Source organism: Chelonia mydas, chromosome 5 (assembly GCF_015237465.2).
Source record: "Chelonia mydas isolate rCheMyd1 chromosome 5, rCheMyd1.pri.v2, whole genome shotgun sequence".
Classification (NCBI taxonomy): domain Eukaryota; kingdom Metazoa; phylum Chordata; order Testudines; family Cheloniidae; genus Chelonia; species Chelonia mydas.
The window spans coordinates 93008711-93026931 of record NC_051245.2 but is presented as its reverse complement, the minus strand read 5'-3'; the positions used below and the strand labels follow the sequence as shown (position 1 = coordinate 93026931).

At 39.3% G+C, this 18221-nt stretch overlaps 1 protein-coding gene across 3 annotated transcripts in view; it reads left to right on the top strand.

The window, feature by feature from the left end:
- The window catches only part of VPS13A (vacuolar protein sorting 13 homolog A), a 265264-nt gene that overhangs the window by 29151 nt on the left and 217892 nt on the right, over window positions 1-18221 (top strand). For all 3 annotated transcript variants that reach the window (XM_027827923.3, XM_043547506.1, XM_043547507.1), the window contains exons 8-14: window positions 4646-4705; window positions 4962-5042; window positions 5544-5601; window positions 8773-8900; window positions 9177-9283; window positions 10563-10734; window positions 13955-14017. In XM_027827923.3, coding sequence (XP_027683724.2) covers window positions 4646-4705; window positions 4962-5042; window positions 5544-5601; window positions 8773-8900; window positions 9177-9283; window positions 10563-10734; window positions 13955-14017 — 669 coding nt within the window. The remainder of the gene's footprint in view (window positions 1-4645; window positions 4706-4961; window positions 5043-5543; window positions 5602-8772; window positions 8901-9176; window positions 9284-10562; window positions 10735-13954; window positions 14018-18221) is intronic.

The window sequence follows — 18221 nt, the reverse complement described above, 5'->3', positions numbered from 1 at the left end:
TGAGAGATCCTTTTGTAGCTCTTCGCAGTCTGCCTGGGACTTAACTATCTTCAGTAGTTTTGTATCATCTACAAATTTTGCCACATCACTGTTTATCCCTTTTTCCTGATCATTTATGAATATGTTGAATCGGAGTGGTCCCAGTAGAGACGTCTGGGGGACACCACTATTTACCTCTCTCCATTCTGCAAACTGACCATTTATTCCTACCCTTTGTTTCCTATCTTTTAACCAGTTACTAATCCACGAGAGAACCTTCCCTCTTATCCCATGACTTCTGTTATCCATGATTTTGTAAATCTTATTGCCAGTGGCCTCTCTATGTTTGTGGATAGATCCCCTCTTCAAGCCTGTCAGGGTGTTTTATTTCATCTCCAGCCTCAGACTCTTGTGATGGACACATTCAAGCAGGGCTGGAAGCTCATTTAGACATACTCCAGATAAAGGGCTTGTGGTCTTGGACGGACTCTTGATCACTCATAAATGTATTAAACTCCGAGCTATTTGTTTAGCCTTCAGGACTGTCCTACGCCTTCATTGAGGCATCACTGTCCAGATTCTAACAAACAGTCTGAAGGTGCTACACTATATAAACAGACAAGCAGGGGCAAAAATCTTTCTCTGTCTGGAGAAAGGTGCATTTTTCAAGTCAGCCTAATAGGCTTTTTATGCCAGGGGCTGAGAACAATTTGGCAGATCATCTCAGTAGGAATTGCTCAGTAACTTGTGAGTGAGACTTTAAATACTAAATTCTGAATCAGGTATACCTGAAACAGGGGATAAGTAATTGTCATCTTTGCTACTGATGCAAATAAGAGGTGCCCCTTGTTTTGCTCCCAAGGGGGACTGAGTCCAGGCTCATTAGCAGCTGCTTTTCTTATTTGATAGGGAAAAGTTCTACTATACTCTTGTTCCTCATTCTGTTAACCCCTGGAATCCTCAAGGAAATACAAGACAAGGCCCAGATAATATTGATAACTCCAGCCTCCAGTTCATGACTTTTGGTTTTCTGACCTGATGCACCTATCAGTCCATCCACCTCTTCCACTTCCAAATGTTCTGGACATAAATTTTGCAGAACTATGCTCTGGTACTCTATGTGTACATCTAATAGCATGGAGACTAGCTGGTTAAATTCTGTTGATAAAAGCTGTTGGGTTTTTGGATTCAGAGCAGAAAGTCCTCTAACAAGGTTAACATATGAAGCTCAGTAAAAAAAATGTTTTTTGTTGTGGGCTATTCAGAGGCATATTCAACACTTAGTCATCTGTTTGTTTTATTTTGGATAACTTGTTTCCCTGAAGCAGTCTGGACTTTATTGCTGTTAGATTGCATTTGACCACAATCTCTGTTTCATCTGTCATCTGGGGGTTATTTGCACCCCCCACGTTTCTGTATCAAGATTGCTAAAAGGACTAAGTCATATTTCGTTCAATTAAGGATCCTTTTCCTACCTGAGATTTGAATGTGCCACTTCTATTATTATTATTGGGTCCTCCCTTTGAGTCATATGTTACTGTGTCCATTATTCCATTTTCCCATGTAAATGCCTTTTTAATAGCTATAATTTTGTGAATGAAATACAGGCTTTGATAATGGGTCTTCCTTACATAGTAAAGATGGGGTTACTCTCAAATCATACCCAGAATTTTTACCCAAAATGTTTGTTTTTCATATAAATCAATGTATACATTTGCTGGTATCTTTCCCTTAGCATCGTTTCTCTCTGAGGAGACCAAACTTCATACACTCTCTCTATTTACGCAGAGCTATATCCTTTTCTCTCTCTAGAACAGGGGTGGGCAAACTTTTTGGCCCAAGGGCCACATCAAGGTTGCGCAACTGTATGGAGGGCCAGGTAGGGAAGGCTGTGCCTCCCCAAACAGTCTGGCCCCCTGCCCCCTATCCTAACACTTCCTGCCCCCCTCAGAACCCCTGACCCATCCAACCCCCCCCCCAACCGCCCCCGTGGGACCCCACCCCCTATCCAACTCCCCCTGCTCCCTGTTCCCTGACTGTCTCCCCTACCCCCCAGAACCTCCGCCCCATCCAACCGCTCCCGGTCCCCTGACTGCCCCTCAGGACCCCTTGCCCCTTATCCAACTCCCTGCCCCCTAACCATGCTGGAGCCAGCCACGCTGCTGCGCTGCCCAACAGGAGCGGCGGGCCAGAGCTCTGCCCGCACGGCGGTGTGGCTGCTGGGGAGGGGAGACAGCGGGGGAAAGGCCAGAGGCTGGCTAGCCTCCCTGGCCGGGAGCTCAGGGGCCGGGCAGGACGGTCCCATGGGCCGGATGTTACCCGCGGGCCGTAGTTTGCCCACCTCTACTCTAGAATGAAGCAATTTCCTGGATCAGTCAGGCTTTTTGTGGCTGTAGGTGGCAAATTTAAGGATCGGGCTGATGCCTCTTGGAGGCCCTTGAAGTGGGTTTCAGAGTGCATTAAGATATCCTATGCATTGAATAAACTACTCTTTTCTTCAGGAGTTAGGCACATTCTACTAGAGCTCAGGTGACATTGGCAGCTTGTTGTAGTGGAGCCCCTATTTCTGAGATTGTGTAGGGTAGCTACTTGAAGTTCTGTTCCTAAATTTACCAGTTGCTACTCCATTGTGACCGCTTCCAAATCCAGGTGTTCATTTCAGCAGGTCATTATTTAGGTAGGACTGTCGCGCACACACCTCCTTAAGAGGTGAGTGCTAGCTAAGCACCTGTCGTGGGATCTCTAAGGACAAATGCTTGAGGAAGAGAGTTTAATTACCTTACAGTAACTGGAATTCTTCTAGATTCTTTTCGCCACAGGTATCCCAGGACCCGTCGTCCTTCCCCACTGATAAAGAGTCCTTTACCTGGATGTTCTGTATTGGTGAAGGAACTGAGCAGTGGTTGTGGCTGATCTACCTGTTCAGGGGCCTGAAGGCATATAGGACATGTGCACAGCCCCAACAGACATTGCTGGCTCAAAGATTGTGAGCTTGTGCACATGGGATGCACACTTACCTGGGATCTGGGTGGGCAAAAGCATCTCAAAGAACTCCAGTTACTATAAAGGAAATAATCTCTCTTTTGAGTGCCTCTGTGATTTCCCACTTACGGTATTTGGCATCTCTGGTATTAAGCTACGAACCTGCATAGAAGAGATGTGTGTGTTGGGGAATGCAGGATTGCCATCACACTTAAGATGACATCATTTGGCTCTGTCTTTGTAAGAGAGCATGTCTCTTGATCGCCTCAGTTTCTTTGCCACCACAGAGAGGTAAAGGAAGTACCTAGTGTGTCTGCAAACTAGTTATTGCATATTTTCATCCAGTTTCTTGTTATAGTTAGTTACATAGTTTAGAGTTATCTGTGTTGGGTTTCCTCCTGGAGCTACATTGGTACCTGAACTGCACAGAAGGTTCAAAAGATGCACGTCTGGTTCAGTTATATTTCCCAAGACAGATGCCCATGATAGGTTCCTGATATGCCTGGGAAAGACTCACATCATAGCCCAGTGCATGACTTGCTGCTGCAACTTCACTCTTCAAATGAGGAGGGACAGACAGTTGAGGCTGCAATTACACTTGGGGCTTGTCTACATGAACATTTAGTTCTCATCAAGGTGAGGTGTAAATCTACCCCATGTTAGTCTGCTGTGCACTAACTGTGCACGTGGATGGACCCTGTTGACATGTACTAGTAGTTCCTTTGTGTGCTTTTATCTACTTCGTTTTGAAACAGGACTATAACAAATACTGAAATAGGATATGAACTTTAAGTACTTAAGAAACCAACACACTCCAGTGGGGTGGAGAGAAGGTATTGTTGCTTCTCTCATGGCAGGTGCTGTCTTTGTTCTGGGAGGCTACTTAATAGGGATGGTAGGCTGTCTGTAGAGCTGCTCTGATTAAGCAGCTTCTGTAGATCATAAATGTGAAGTTTCTATATAAATAGAATTTAATTTCATGCAGGGCAATGCTTAGTGAAATCAGTATGCTAACATACGTCTTTTTGTTTCTAGATACATACTTTTTAAGGATACTTCGTAGAAAAACTTTAGAAAATTGCACTTTATCTGCTGACAAAAATGCTATTTGTGTACTGACTAAAAGCTGTTCCCCATAGCACTCCTCTCCTGGAGCTAGCATCATATTGTATATAAAAATGGGGAATTATCAACAAACTATGAATTTTTTACTGGTTCAAGCTACTGCATGCAGCTACCACTAAAACCACAAACAGGAGCCCTTGAGTACTTTTTCCACAGAAGCTGCCTAAAGAATATCAGGAAAAAAAATTGAGGTCACCCTGCAGAAAACTTCACCTTGCTAATTTCTGGTTCATGAGTGGAGCTTGACAGTCATTGCAGGTATATAGACCTACAGAAGATTTAGTCTGATAGTTTCAGTTAAGAAATTGAAAGCTTGGTCTACTTAAATCACTGGAAAAACTCCTGTAGTAGTAGTAGCTTTCGTAGTACTGAAGAATCCCAGTGATAGGCAGGTGCCCCATAATACTAGATGGTGTACAAACAGATCAGAAAGACCGCCCATGCCCATTAACTTCAGTGGGTGTTGAGTTAGGCCCATAGTGTATTTTCTCTTTTGTTGTGTGGTCTGTTTGACTCTCTGATTTGATTGTACTAAGTCTAGACCTTTTTTCCTTTTCAGACCTCAGATCAAAATTGGAATCCATGTTTACATGATGAAGCTTCCAAGTTGTTCTATAAGGTAAAATATAGGCAGTGAATGCTATCATTATAACAAAACATTACTGGAGTGGGAGCCAGCTCCTGTGGGTTTATGTTTTTGCTAGGTAAAAGATATCATCTATTTCTGTGTAATCAAAACTGGAGAGAGAGTGAGTGTATGTCTGTTTGTGGAGCATTTGGCCATTTTAATATCCATGAAAAACCTAAAAATAATGGAAAGTACTGAAAGAGATCACAGTGTATTTGATTTCATAAGCATTCGGTTTTATTTTCAGCTTGTACGTCTCGATAACTTCTTTGCTTACTGGAATGTGAAGTCTGTGATGTTCTACCATGGAGGTTACGATGAATCTTTGGTAAGTCAAATGTGACATAGTGTATCCTGTACTTCCATGTTTCATGATGTGAAATGTTCAATATAATTCCTATTCATTAGGGATCCAGTTCTGCTCCGATTAAAATCAGAGGCAGTTTTGCCATTTGCAGGATTGGGTTGTATGTTAGTAACTATTCTATTGGAAGAATACTGAATGTTAGATTAGCATACACAAATATGTTGTGGTATAACTTATTCTTCTCAGTCTATCCCAAGTCACTTAAAATTACCAGTGCATTCTGTATGATGGAGAGGTGGTGGTTGTTCACTCATTACATGGTTGTTAAAATCTTACGTCCTTAATGGAAGGGTTTTATAGATTTTAAATTGAGGGCAGACAGACTTGTTCTAAAATATATTCTGGTTTCAGAGATACTATTTCTTCTTAACACGTTTAAAAAATATTTTATCCTTTGTTATATAAAAGTGTTTGTCATGACGTGAAAATGAAGCTCTCAAACTTTATTTTTTTTCTAAATAGAATAATTTAAAGCATGGAGTTGCCTGCCACAACATGATTCCAGAAGGTTATGATTTTGGTAAGTGTTTTTCACTTTCTGTACTTTCAGTACTTAACAGACTATTTCACTTTTATTTTAAAAGTACTTTATTTTTAAATGAAAGTTTTACTTTTATTTAAGAACTTAAAGAACATACCACACCTCTCTTCCAAAACGCTGATTAATTTCTTTCTGCAATAGAGGACTATGTTATATTTGTGTCTTTACATTTGCCATAGGCATTACAGCATGTAAATTTATTCTATAGAAATGTTTTTGCTTAAGAACTAAAATAGATAGCGATTATAAACCGTACATTTAATGCTACCATTCCTTGTTGTTCATATAACAGATGAACTGAATTTTAAAATAACAAAAGCATTAACAGTAATAATAAACACTTAAATGAAGAAAATACAGCTCTGTATGATGCTGGACCAATAGTTTTAGTGTTAACTAAATTGTATTGAGGGTGTTTTATTTTATTTATATATATTTTTTTTTTTTGGAAAAAGGTACAGTAGCAGCCACTACCTTCCAAAAGAAAGTAATACACTGTACAAAAATGGAATAATTTTCTGTTATTATTTATCAAAGTTACTTGTGTTGAGTCCTGGTGCCTTATGCTTATGTCATAGATATCCTCAGAAAACTGCTTGAAACTGTATGTATACAATCTCTGCTTACTGTGGGCATTTAGAATAACAAAGGAGATGGTTGTTTCTCTGAATACTCTAAATTCTCTTTTTTGAGTGGCTTCTGTATCTTCCCACTCATGAGCTGCACCAGCTGTGTGCAACTCAGATGTTGGAACCTGACTAGCAGTGCCTGTTGGAATGCTCACGTGCCCCTTCCTGTTGGCTGTAAAAGGGAGGGCAGGCTCTCCAGCCATCTCAGTTCCTTCCACTTGCCAACTGCGATGGATTAGGCATCACTCCGGACCTCGGGTCCAGATAGTGCCTTTTAGATAGTGCCAAGCTAGTTTCAAAATTCTGTTTTTTAGATAACTTCTTACTATTTTTGAAATAGTTACTGTTATGCAGTTACTTAGTATAGGGTTTTAATAGCTTAGTAACTTAGTTTTTATTATAAATTGTGTAGCATTGATAAGCTTCGGCTCTGGACTAAGACCTCATGGTGGATCTGAAGATCAGATAACTAGGCTTCAAATGCTGCGCCTCTTGCTCTTTGCTTTTTCCAGTGTTGGATGCACAAACATGCTCTCTTACCTCCTCCAGAGAAGGACATTCACCCTCCAGCTGTTTCATCTGCAGCACCTTTATCCTGAGAGTACAAAAGGAGAGACAGAACAGGTTACAAGCCTTGCTCCTTCGGGAGGCACTTGCAGCTTAGCCTAGCAATTGGACAGTATGGTTGGCTATGGGAAAGGGCATAGACCAGCTTTGGTGACAAATGAATTTGTGGACAAGACTAAATGTCATAAGTTTATTGGAAAAGACCCAAAACTTATGGATCAGAAATCTGAGCCATTCCACAAACAAGAACTTCCTTGGCTCCTGTTGCATCAGAACAAAGTAGAGGATCATTACCTGACAGTAGAGCTAAGAACACCTGGTTGTGATGACGGATCCAGCTGTAACACCAGTTCCCAGAGACCTGGATCTTGTATAGAAACCATGGTTAGTCTTTAAGGTGCCACCGGACTTCTTGTTTCTGTGGATACAGACTAACACGGCTACCCCCGATACTTGACACCATCCAAGGGCTCAGTTGTCAAGACACGGGAAGCAGCAAAGGGTGATATTGGATCTGTGTATCCGTTCTGATCCTTTTACTCCACCTCCTATAATGGGACTAGGGCAAATCCATTGCTCAGATGCCTCTTCCTTGATTAGATCTAGAGAGTGAAGATGTACAGAAGACATCTTCTCCAGAATCAAATGTAGCAGAAAAGGCTGTACATGATAGCTTTTTTGGCTTTGGACTCTGTGTAATATAAGCAGTCTTAAAAAAAATTCCATTGAAGGGGAAGAAATTATCTTTAGTATACATACAGGTATGTATTATATCTCAGTTTTAGCTGCAAGTAATCAACATCTAAGACTACGTACAGGAATGGATAAAAAGTCTTACCCCAAACATGGCTTTTAAAAAGTAACCTACAAATCTTACTGTAAAATGTGTTTGGATGCCCCCAACTGCCAGTTTAAATGAGGAGTAGGCAACATGTTATGAAGGAATTTTGTGAAGAGATTTGCAGGTCACTGTCAAATGACAAGATTAATAAATTAATTGGATTCTGTGTACAATAGTTGGATGTTGGCATTCACATTTTTAATGCTGTTATCCTGGAACCTTCATTAAGGCCCCAAGTATGCAATTGTATCCATGATGGTGCCTGATTCTACCTATGCAGATGCAGCTTGCAGAATCGGGAGCCACATAATGAATAGAAACCTGCCCTGAATATTTAGACAGCTATTAGTTTTCTACTGCTCTTCCCTAGTACTTCCCTAGTGCTTCCCTGGATCCTGTGTCAATATGATGTAGATGTTTACTTGTACTCACACCTTAAGCTTCAAATCTAAGTCTGTCGTGTGTTCATCCCTTTAAGTACAGCTGACAGAATATGAAAGAGTTTACCAAAGTTTATTTTCATCAGTTGTCAGTATTTCATTTTCTTCATAATTTGCTGACACTTTCAATTTGCTGAACTGAAGATTTAGTGAAATTAATGTCCATGCAGATACACCATACACAAAGCAATGAATAGCTTTGTCTTTATAATATATTGGTGCAAATTGAGATCACGAGTAAAATTCTAGAGAATAGTACTTGTCATATGATAATAATTGGTGTAGTGAAATAAATATTATGGTTGAATGATTTTCCTAATGCAATAGAGAACTCGGCATCATAAGAGGGAAATAAAATTTAAGTTTTCCTGCAAATTGAGATTACTTCTTGAAATTCCTGACTTGTGATTCTGTTGAGGAGAATTTTGTAAAGAAATTCCCTTTCAAATGTCCACTGGTTTGAGGTTTGGCTCAGTTCAAATTGAGTACAATATATTTAAGTTGCCGTAATACAATCCTTATGTTCTGAAATATGGTGTTTCAAGTGAGTGGCATGATGTAACTTTCAGTGGAGTCTATCCTGCATGAATATTAGACTGTATTAAATAACTTACTTGTTTTCACATTTCAGTTTCTTTTAATTCACATTTTTTTCTAAAATTTTATTTTCTAGTATTCCGTCCAATTTCCGCTAAAGCCAAACTCCGTATGAATCCTCGATCTGATTTTGACTTTTCTTCACCAAAAATGAACTTAGATGTAAATTTACAGGATATAGCCATTGAGTTCAATAAACCACAGGTAACATTTCTTTTGTGAGATTCAGTTGTTTGATTCAATAAAAATATCAGTGGATTTATTAGTCTGGAACGTCTTCTGAGTTTTTCAGAAATAATAAATAGCATAAAAACTTACTGAAAGGAAATTTTCTATTAAAAGGAACCTACCAAATTAAACCTCTTTGAACCCTATAGTGTACTTGACCTTAAACAATACTGCTTTGGAGACATTTTGGTTTATATTGTGTTTCTGTCTTTTTGCAAATTATAACATTTTGACTTGGTATATTTTGCATAGTACTTCAGTGTTATGGAGCTCCTTGAGTCTATTGATATGATGACCCGGAATCTGCCATACCGGAAGTACAGACCCGATGTTCCTTTGCACAACAATGCCAAGAAGTGGTAAAATCTCTTAAAAGCTTTTAAATAAATTTTTATAAATTGTTTACTTGAAATAATTTTCTGATGATAGCTTTCCTCTTTAAATGAGTGTGTTGCATAAATTTCCCACAGAAATTTTTGCTTATCTGAGTTTTACTTTATACATTTTGTAGATCTACTTCTCCCCCTACACTCCCTCTATCCTTTCCCCCACCAAGTTAGCTTGTGGCATCTTGGAGTGTATCGTGATTTTAACAGTGCATCACACTACAAGTTTTTATCTGTTACCATTGCAGTTTCCATGAAACTGACAATGCTGACAATACTTCATCGGATGAAGGGAGCTGTAGCTCACGAAAGCTTATGCTCAAATAAATTTGTTAGTTTCTAAGGTGCCACAAGTACTTCTTTTCTTTTTGCGGATACAGACTAACACGGCTGCTACTCTGAAACCTGACAATACACTGATTCTTGTCCATTTCAATTTATTTTTATTTACAAGGGAGGAACTGATCTGAATGGATACGTGATGTTATAATGGACATGTACACATCCACAAACCAAAATGAATTCATGCAAACTGCTTTCCTTGCTATATGTCAAGGCCAACTGTAAACCCCAGGAGACATAACTCACTTTTAGGAAGCTAGGATATGGTTAAAGAGGATTTATAGTACTGCAGCTGTCATTCTGAGTATACTATCCTGTGTAGATCCACGCTCACTCTCTTCTGCCTATGAGTTTAAGGGTTTGTGCAACTGTGCTCTGGTTTTTAGTACTTTATAGTTTTAAAAAAAAAAGTGAATTGTTGAGAGACTAGGATACAGTAAATACAGCATACTTACTCAAAGCTTGCAATTGTTGTCTTGAGCAGCACATTTCTAGAAACTTCTGAATTTGATAGCATTCTGGTATCTATACTCTGATTGTGGATGAAACTCCAGCGTGGCTTTGGAGGTCATCAGTTGAAGAATACTACCGTTAGCTATAAATAGTTAGATCTTTTGCATGGCGGTGAAGATAAAGTAGCATGCACTTTTTTCAAAAGCTCCCCACAGGTTTGCAGAAAACACTTGTACTTCAAAGGATTAGGACAAAGCAACCTATTAACCTCTGAGAAAAAAACTGTAACCTTTAAGTGATACCCTTCTGTTGGACCAGAGTATTGGTATTTGACAAGGTGTGTTACACCCTTGAGCAACTTGGTTCTGTTTGGAGATGGGTCAGCGTGGAATATGGAAAGAAGTGCTTTTAACTTTTACTGGTATATAACAAACACTTTAATTTGTTTTTGCATTAGGTGGAAATACATTATTAATGGTATTCTGGAAGTAAATGTTCAACCCAAGCTTAATATGTGGTCATGGGAACACATTCGACACCATAGAAAACAAGTGAAGAACTACAAAGAGATGTATAAAATGAAGATAACATCAAAGAACCCTAGTGAAGAGATTGTAAAATTGTTAGAGGTTAGCATTTTCCATTTGATATTGAGCACCAAAATTTAGAAATATCTTGCTAATTTCTTAGATATAAATGGTCAGACACAGATGGTCGGAAATTCAGTAGTAAAATTCAGTAAAACTTACTAAAGGCCTGATATTGCAACCTTATTCAAATTGACTAGTAATATGCCTTGTAAGTAGTACAGTGGTACTAATTACATTGAGTAAGGGTTGTAGACTGAGTCCTTAAATTAATGAATAAATTGAAGAAAATTTGGTGGTGTTTTCCTCTGGTTCTTGCCTTCAGAAATGAAATGCTTGGATTATGTTGAAAGACCTATGCACTATATAACAAAGTATAAGAGTATAGTTATTAGCATTTTATGTAAGAGCTGCCATACTGGGTCAGAGCAGTAGTCCATTTAGCCCAGTATCCTGTCGTCAGAAGTAGTCGATAACAGAGCTCAGGTGAAGTGTAGAGAACAGAACAATTTTGGGAAGATCCACCTCTGTCTTCTGGCATTCAGAAGTTTAGAGTCATCTCAAGCATGGGGTTGCATCCCTGACCATGTTAGCTTAGTAGCCATTGATGCACCTATTTTCCATGAACTGATCTTTTTTCTTTTTTTTTAACCCGTTGCACTATACTATATATATTTATATATAAATAAAATTAAATAATATATCTTACCTCTTCTCTGCCACTCCTGCTAACTGTGTGTTGCCTCTGTGTGTTTTATTTGTGTAATTTAGATGGTAATTTAGAGAGTTTGCCATCTTCTGTATCTGTAAAGCACTATTCATGCCTATGGTGCAGTATAAATTATGGAGATGCTTGGTGATTCCTAGGTTTTGAGGGTGGTGGCTAGACCAGTTAGTAGGGAAATCCAGTCAATATCTTTGTCCTTTCAATTTTCTGTGTAGTGTTGTCTGGTTTCTCTTATATTTTTGAAATTAGGCTGAAATTTGTCCATAGCAGTGCCACTTTTCATTGTTGACAGTTTTTTTTTTTAAATGTCTTTACATAAAATTAGTGGAGGAGCTGGGTCGTGAATAGGTCTGTAATGGGTAGTCTTAAAAAACAAAAACTGGAGTTAGTCATATTTAGCTGCTGTTCACATTGTAATTGAAAATTTACAACCGTGCATTTAAATGTCTGATTGGGGCTGGATGTGCACACAGCCTTTATCAGAAGCTACTTTTTTCTGTCATGTTACTTTACAGAGGAGAAGATGCATAATGGTGCATATGCAACTATTGATGTGATACAATATTATGTAAGCAGCACTGCCATCTCTAGCTTGCATAGTCCTCCTGTCCCTTCATTAGCTTTTAGAAAAATATGTCGGAAATTAATAAATAATTTAGTTTGGAAGCAGTTAAAGTTACTGTATACTTATGACATACCTGACACAAACCCACACAATTAAACAAATGAAAAGTTAAGTCACCTACCTGTACGTACTCTACTCCTTTACCCACAGTGATGTTCTGCCTTCTGTTGTGATGTTGCCATAGAGCTTAATTTGAGCTCAGTGCAGTAACTATCTCATGAAGTACATGCACAAACATAAGCATAGTAAAGATCAACATCAGGCAACTGTGCTGTTGCTATGTCCCTTGAAGCTGAATGGATCATTATGCAACCATAAGTCATATTCTGTTAACTTCTTGGAATGAGAGGTGAGAGAACATGAGCTGATATAATTGAGGCACAAAGACGAGTGATTTAGTTACTCTGTTACAGTTTTAAAAAGATAATTGACTTAGATAAAAATTTATCTTCTATTTTAAAAAGAGTGTACTATGAAACTTGTTTTGAAGATGATGTTGAAATAGTGCCGTGAGCTGTCTTTCTTCCAGCCAATATTTTCCTCACCTGATGTCAAGTGTAAAAAAGATCTACTTAAAATAACTAGATTTATTAGGTCACTTGTGTGTTAATTTTTAACAGAGTACATTACAAAGTGTATCCAGCTTTTAATTTGAGTGTTAGGTTAGCTTTCATCTAAAAAAAACCCATATCAAAATGGTTCTTTTATTGCATTTCTTGTTAGTAAAATATATCCTTTAAATGACAATTGCATTGTAATGTTAATTCTGTAAGGGTGTGTCAAGAGTAGAAACCACTTGGAGGCCATGTTCCCCTTACAATAATCTTATTTTTCCTGACAGTTATATTCATCCTTTTCTCCTTCACTACTCTCCAACCTAGGAGTCCTCTACTTGTCAAATGGTTTCATTCCAAAATACAATTTTTGCACAAACCAGTTTCAAAATTCACACAGATGTAAATATCTCTTGAGCTCAGTTGAGCTACAAACCCTGTAAATCACATAGTCCTTTTGAATGGGGATTTTCCAGTTTTGTTTTTTTAACCTTTCTTCATGCCTCATGGTAGTGCATACCATTTGGCTGCAATCGCCAGTTGAGAGCTCTCTACATCCATTTTTGTCGTTTTGTAATAATTTTGGCTGAAAGACACTATAAAAATGTACGCTGTGATTGTTTTCAGAAGGTAGCATCATTAATAGATGAATTTTCGTGTAGGGATCATCTCAAGTATTAGTAGGGGTAGTCAGTAGGCAGACCCTGGGTCAAATCTGGACTGCCAGATGCTTTTGAATGGACTCCAAAATCTCTTTATTTACTTATTATTTTTTTATTATTTTCTCTGGATTCTTGACTTACCTTGACCAAGAAATTTGGACCTTGACAAAAATAATTGATTACCCTGGTATTAGTATTTATTAGGTTATATAAGTTATTAAAAGTCTAGACCATTTAAAGGTCAGGTGGAATGGAACTAACAGTTGGAGATGACAGTGAAGTATTTATACTAATCATGTCTTCAGAGGGTAATATGTAAGGCATGCAGAAATAACCAGTATGTTGGACTACTATGTCTTGTGCCCTGGAATAGGAATCTAGATAGGATGTTATCTTCAAATGACAGTGCTGGTAAGTAAATTAAAAACAGTAAAGATAAAATTATGCAGGTAGATCTTACTAAAAATGCTATGTTCGTGAAATAAATATATTGTAAATAAGGAAAAATGCTTGAATTGTTCATGAATTGAGAATATGCTACTTTGCACTACGGATGGTTTGGGGCAAACAGTACAGAAAGTTGGAGCATACAGTCACTGAATAAAACAATAACAGACTTTGTTAAATATTTGAATCATGTATCATTTTTATTACCTGAGCAGTTAATATCGTATTTTTTTCACTTACTTCCTAGGAATTTGAAAAGTCCCTGGATATATTTAACATCACTCTAGCAAGACAACAGGCAGAAGTTGAGGTAAAATTGCTATCATTAAGCTCAGTGAAAATAAAGCAATATATAAAATGGGATTTTGGATTGAGGAGTTCTTAAGCAGATAAATTCTTGGACTCCTGCCTTTTAATTGTAAAGTTTGCTGAGTTGCTCATTGTCTTCTTGCCTTTGACTGATAGTTACATGGGCGTGATTGGGCTGAGTCTGTCAGCAAGCAGCATCCTGAGTGGACAAGAACTTGGTGGCCTCATAATCTTCTTTAAATCATCAGCAGCAAATTTCTTTCCATTTTTAGCACATACGGCTTGCTCTGAATATGTAATGGGTAAAGAACTGCATAACTTACCTTTTTCTCAGCTGCGGTACACATTTCATTATTTTATTCTTTTTTTTCCTTCCAGACAAATGACTGGAACTGAAACCACTATTTCATGTTGTCAGGGTTCCTTCCCCACTCTGAATTCTAGGGTACAGATGTGGGGACCCGCGTGAAAGCCCCCTAAGCTTATTTCTACCAGCTTAGGTTAAAACCTGGTACGCTGCCACCACCCAGCGATTTAACAAAGAATCAGGGAAGAAACCACTTGGAGATGTCTTCCCCAAAATATCCCCCCAAGCCTTACACATCCCCTTTCCTGGGGAGGCTTGAGAATAATATCCTAACCAATTGGTTACAAAATGATCAAAGACCCAAAACCCTGGATTTTGGAACAATGGAAAAATGAGTCAGGTTCTTAAAAGAAGGATTTTATTGAAAAAAAAAAGAAGGGTAAAAATCATCTCTTTAAAATCTGGATGGAAAATACTTTACAGGGTATTCAGATTCAAAATACAGAGGATCCCCCTCTGGGGAAAGCCTTAAAGTTACAGAAAACAGGAATAAACTTCCTTCTTAACACAGGGAAAATTCACATAAAACAAAAGATAAACTAATCTGCCTTGTCTGGCGTACCTATACGGGTTGCAATATTGGAGACTTGGATTAGGATTGGTTGGAGAAGATGGATTTCTGTCTGGCCTCTCTCAGTCCCAAGAGAGAACAATCACAGAAGCAAAGAACCCAAAACAAACCCTCTCTTTCCCCTGCCCAGATTTGAAAATATCTTTTGTCCCCATTGGTTCCTTTGGTCAGGTGCCAAGCAGGTTATTTGAGCTTCTTAACCCTTTACAGGTAAGGAGGAATTTTAGGCTACCCTTATGGTTATGACACATGTACAGTACAAAGTTCCTGAAATTCTTGATTAATGTTGGTAGATGTTGTCCCAAATACAAGTAGCACAAAATAACTACACATTTGTAATCACATAAGGTCAGATTCTGCCATCTTTACTTGGTTAGGAGTAAACTTTTATTAGATTTATCTTTCCTAGGGTTTTGTACTGTTCATTCTTAACATAGTACCTGAGCATCTTTCATAGAAAATAGATTAGAAATAGAATAGTGTCTAATGGACTTCATGGAGTCTTGGCTTTTCTCCCTTAAAACACAACTCAGTGAGTAAGGTGGCAAAAACTACCTCATAGTGAGTTGTTAGATAGACCTCATGAGCCTTATGCTACAGGGATGCTTATGCTTCTGATCTTACGTCTAAAACTAGCTTTTTTTTATCAGTGGAAATTCATAAATGTGAACTATGAATAGACCCTATGAATTTAAACAGCTTTTCAGCTCAATTTATAGGTATTTTTGCTTTAGTTAATCTTTTTGACTCTGTACTATAGCATCAGAGAGCATTTGTATGCCCACTATACAGGTAAAGAATTTATATTGTAACCTGCTTAAGGACAGATTTTTGTGGTAGCATTCCATTTGGTAAATTAAAAAAACAGGAAGGAACAGTTTCTAAGATTGTTCAAACCTTGGATAAAAAAACAAAATAGGACAAAAGATTCCATATCAGATCCAATGCTATTGTTCTGAGCTCCTTCATTTCAACATGAGGATCACAGTGGGGGAAAAAAGGTCTCCAGCAGCAGAAGAAAGCCAAACATGTCAGAAAAGCTCAGTCTGTGTGTGCGTCCCACTTCACTGGTTTTATGGAGGCAGTGAGGAAAACTATCCCTCAGTAACCTCCCTTGAAAAATCTGTTTCAGCTTAGCCTGTTGTAACACACCCCCTTACGTATCTTGTAGCTTCAGTACTGTTCAGGACTTAAAGTAGTAGTATGGGAGAAGCTGGTAGCAACCCTTAAGTTTAGGTTGCCTAACACTTTCCATTATAAGAGGTTATTGTATCCTTTTTAGAGGTACTCTGATGCCTCAATTGTTTGCAATACGTCTTTGAAATTTGGCAGGGAGAAAGCCTTTGGGCTAGAAAAGTGGATTTCTCTTTTGACCCATGAGATTCCATGCATATTTGGCTGCCTTGTAATTGTTAAATATCTCCTTTTCTCTTCTGTTGCTTGCATTGCTGAGGCAGATTTTGACAGTGTATCAGAATGAAAATTAGCAAGATCCTTCTGAAGGGGAAATGCCAAAGCAACAGTAGCCCCACATGCTAATACCTACTGGAACAGCAGGGGTGGGAGGAGCTCGTCTGGGCGCCCTATGCATGGCCACAACACTAGGCCCAGTGCATGGCCACAGTGTCCCATTCTTCTCCTCTGAGCCCCCTTCCCCCACGCCACCAGGATTGGGATGTATAGAGAGGTGTGTGGTTTCCCCGACCACTCCCTGGTTGCAGTACATGATGCCAGCTGGTCATACTCCATTGGGACAACAGTCTTCTGCTGCCAGCTGCTTTAGTATAGTCCTGTAGCTCAAGTAATGGAAGTCTGTTCTACAATGCCGAAGGTTTAGCGTTCAAACCTTGCTGATGGTGCATGATGGAGCAGTTATAATTTTACATAATAGAATTTGTTTTACCTTTCTTAACCCCCCCAACTCCACCCCCAAAGGTGGATAAAAGAATCTGATTTTTGTAATTAAATCAATTCTCTATTTGGTTTAAATTAAATATGAACATGTCACTTCCACTGTAAGTGTGTGCGTGCCCTGTCGGGCTGGCTCAGGTGCCCCCTTTTTCTGTGTGCCACTGTGTGCTGGTATAAGGGTTTAGTCTCCCTCTGTCCTTCTCAGTTCCTTCTTTCTACCAGTGACAGTTGTTGGAGCATCTCAGACTTGTTTACTTAAGTGCTTCTCTCACTCATAAATAGTTGCAGCTAATGTTAGTTTCTCAAGAAAGTTAGTGTTGGGTTTTCTTTTTTGTGTCCTTTGGGACCTTTTTTTTTTGGTACCAGGCTCGGTACTAGAATGATGCCTCGCTTCCCAGGTTTTAAGTCCTGTGGAACATGTTGAAAGCCTATGCCGATTGGTGATCTTCATCCAGCCTGCATGAAGTGCTTGGGTGAGGCCAACAGTAGTGACAAATATCACATTTGCAATGGCTTCAAATCCTGCTTGAAAAAGGATAGAGCAGTGAGGCTTATGTGTTTGCTTATGGAAGAAGCACTTTGACTCCCAGCCAAGTCATCACATGGAGAGAGTGCTCAAGTACTTCAGCGTCATTACATAGTGTTCCACCAGCTGTATCTTTGGCCCCTCACTCCTGATCCCTGGTACTGAAGAAGACCTTTCGTGGACTCATCTCATTCATCAGTTTCGGTACTGAGGCGAGTTGGAGGCACTATCTCTAAGTGTTTGGCAGAGTGAACTGTCCCAGAAGCCTCACCTTCTGAGAGGGGGTTTGCTGTCTCTGGAGCCTGTACCACGTCTGTCAAAGTTGTCCCCGAAGAGACATTTGAGGAGCCAACACTCAATGCCATTCCCACATACCCCAGAGGCATATGCAGCTTCAAGAGACTTGCTTAACCTTCGGTACTTTTTTCACCGGAACTGGAAACCATCCAACCAGTTCCTTCTCCCACCGCTCTTGGCTCAGCACACTGACAACCCCTGGTACTGGTATATAGACCGTCTCTCAATCCAGGTTTATTAAGAGAGAAATCTCCCATGACTTTTCTGGTATTGCCACCCCCTGGTTCAGGATACCTCTCTCTGGTACTGTCTGCATCAACACCTTCATTATTGGAAACCTCTGGCTCCTTGGCCTTGACCTCAGAAGTGCAGTCCTCTGTATCCCACCTGGGTCGCAGTACTTACCCTCCTTCATGGTCATTGGATCCATGGACAATGCAATAGCCCCAACATTGGTCTTTTCATAAGGGGTGAGTGTCTGTACAAGGATGGGTCTTGAGACTCCCGGGGCTGCTCTGGACTCCATGGGGCAT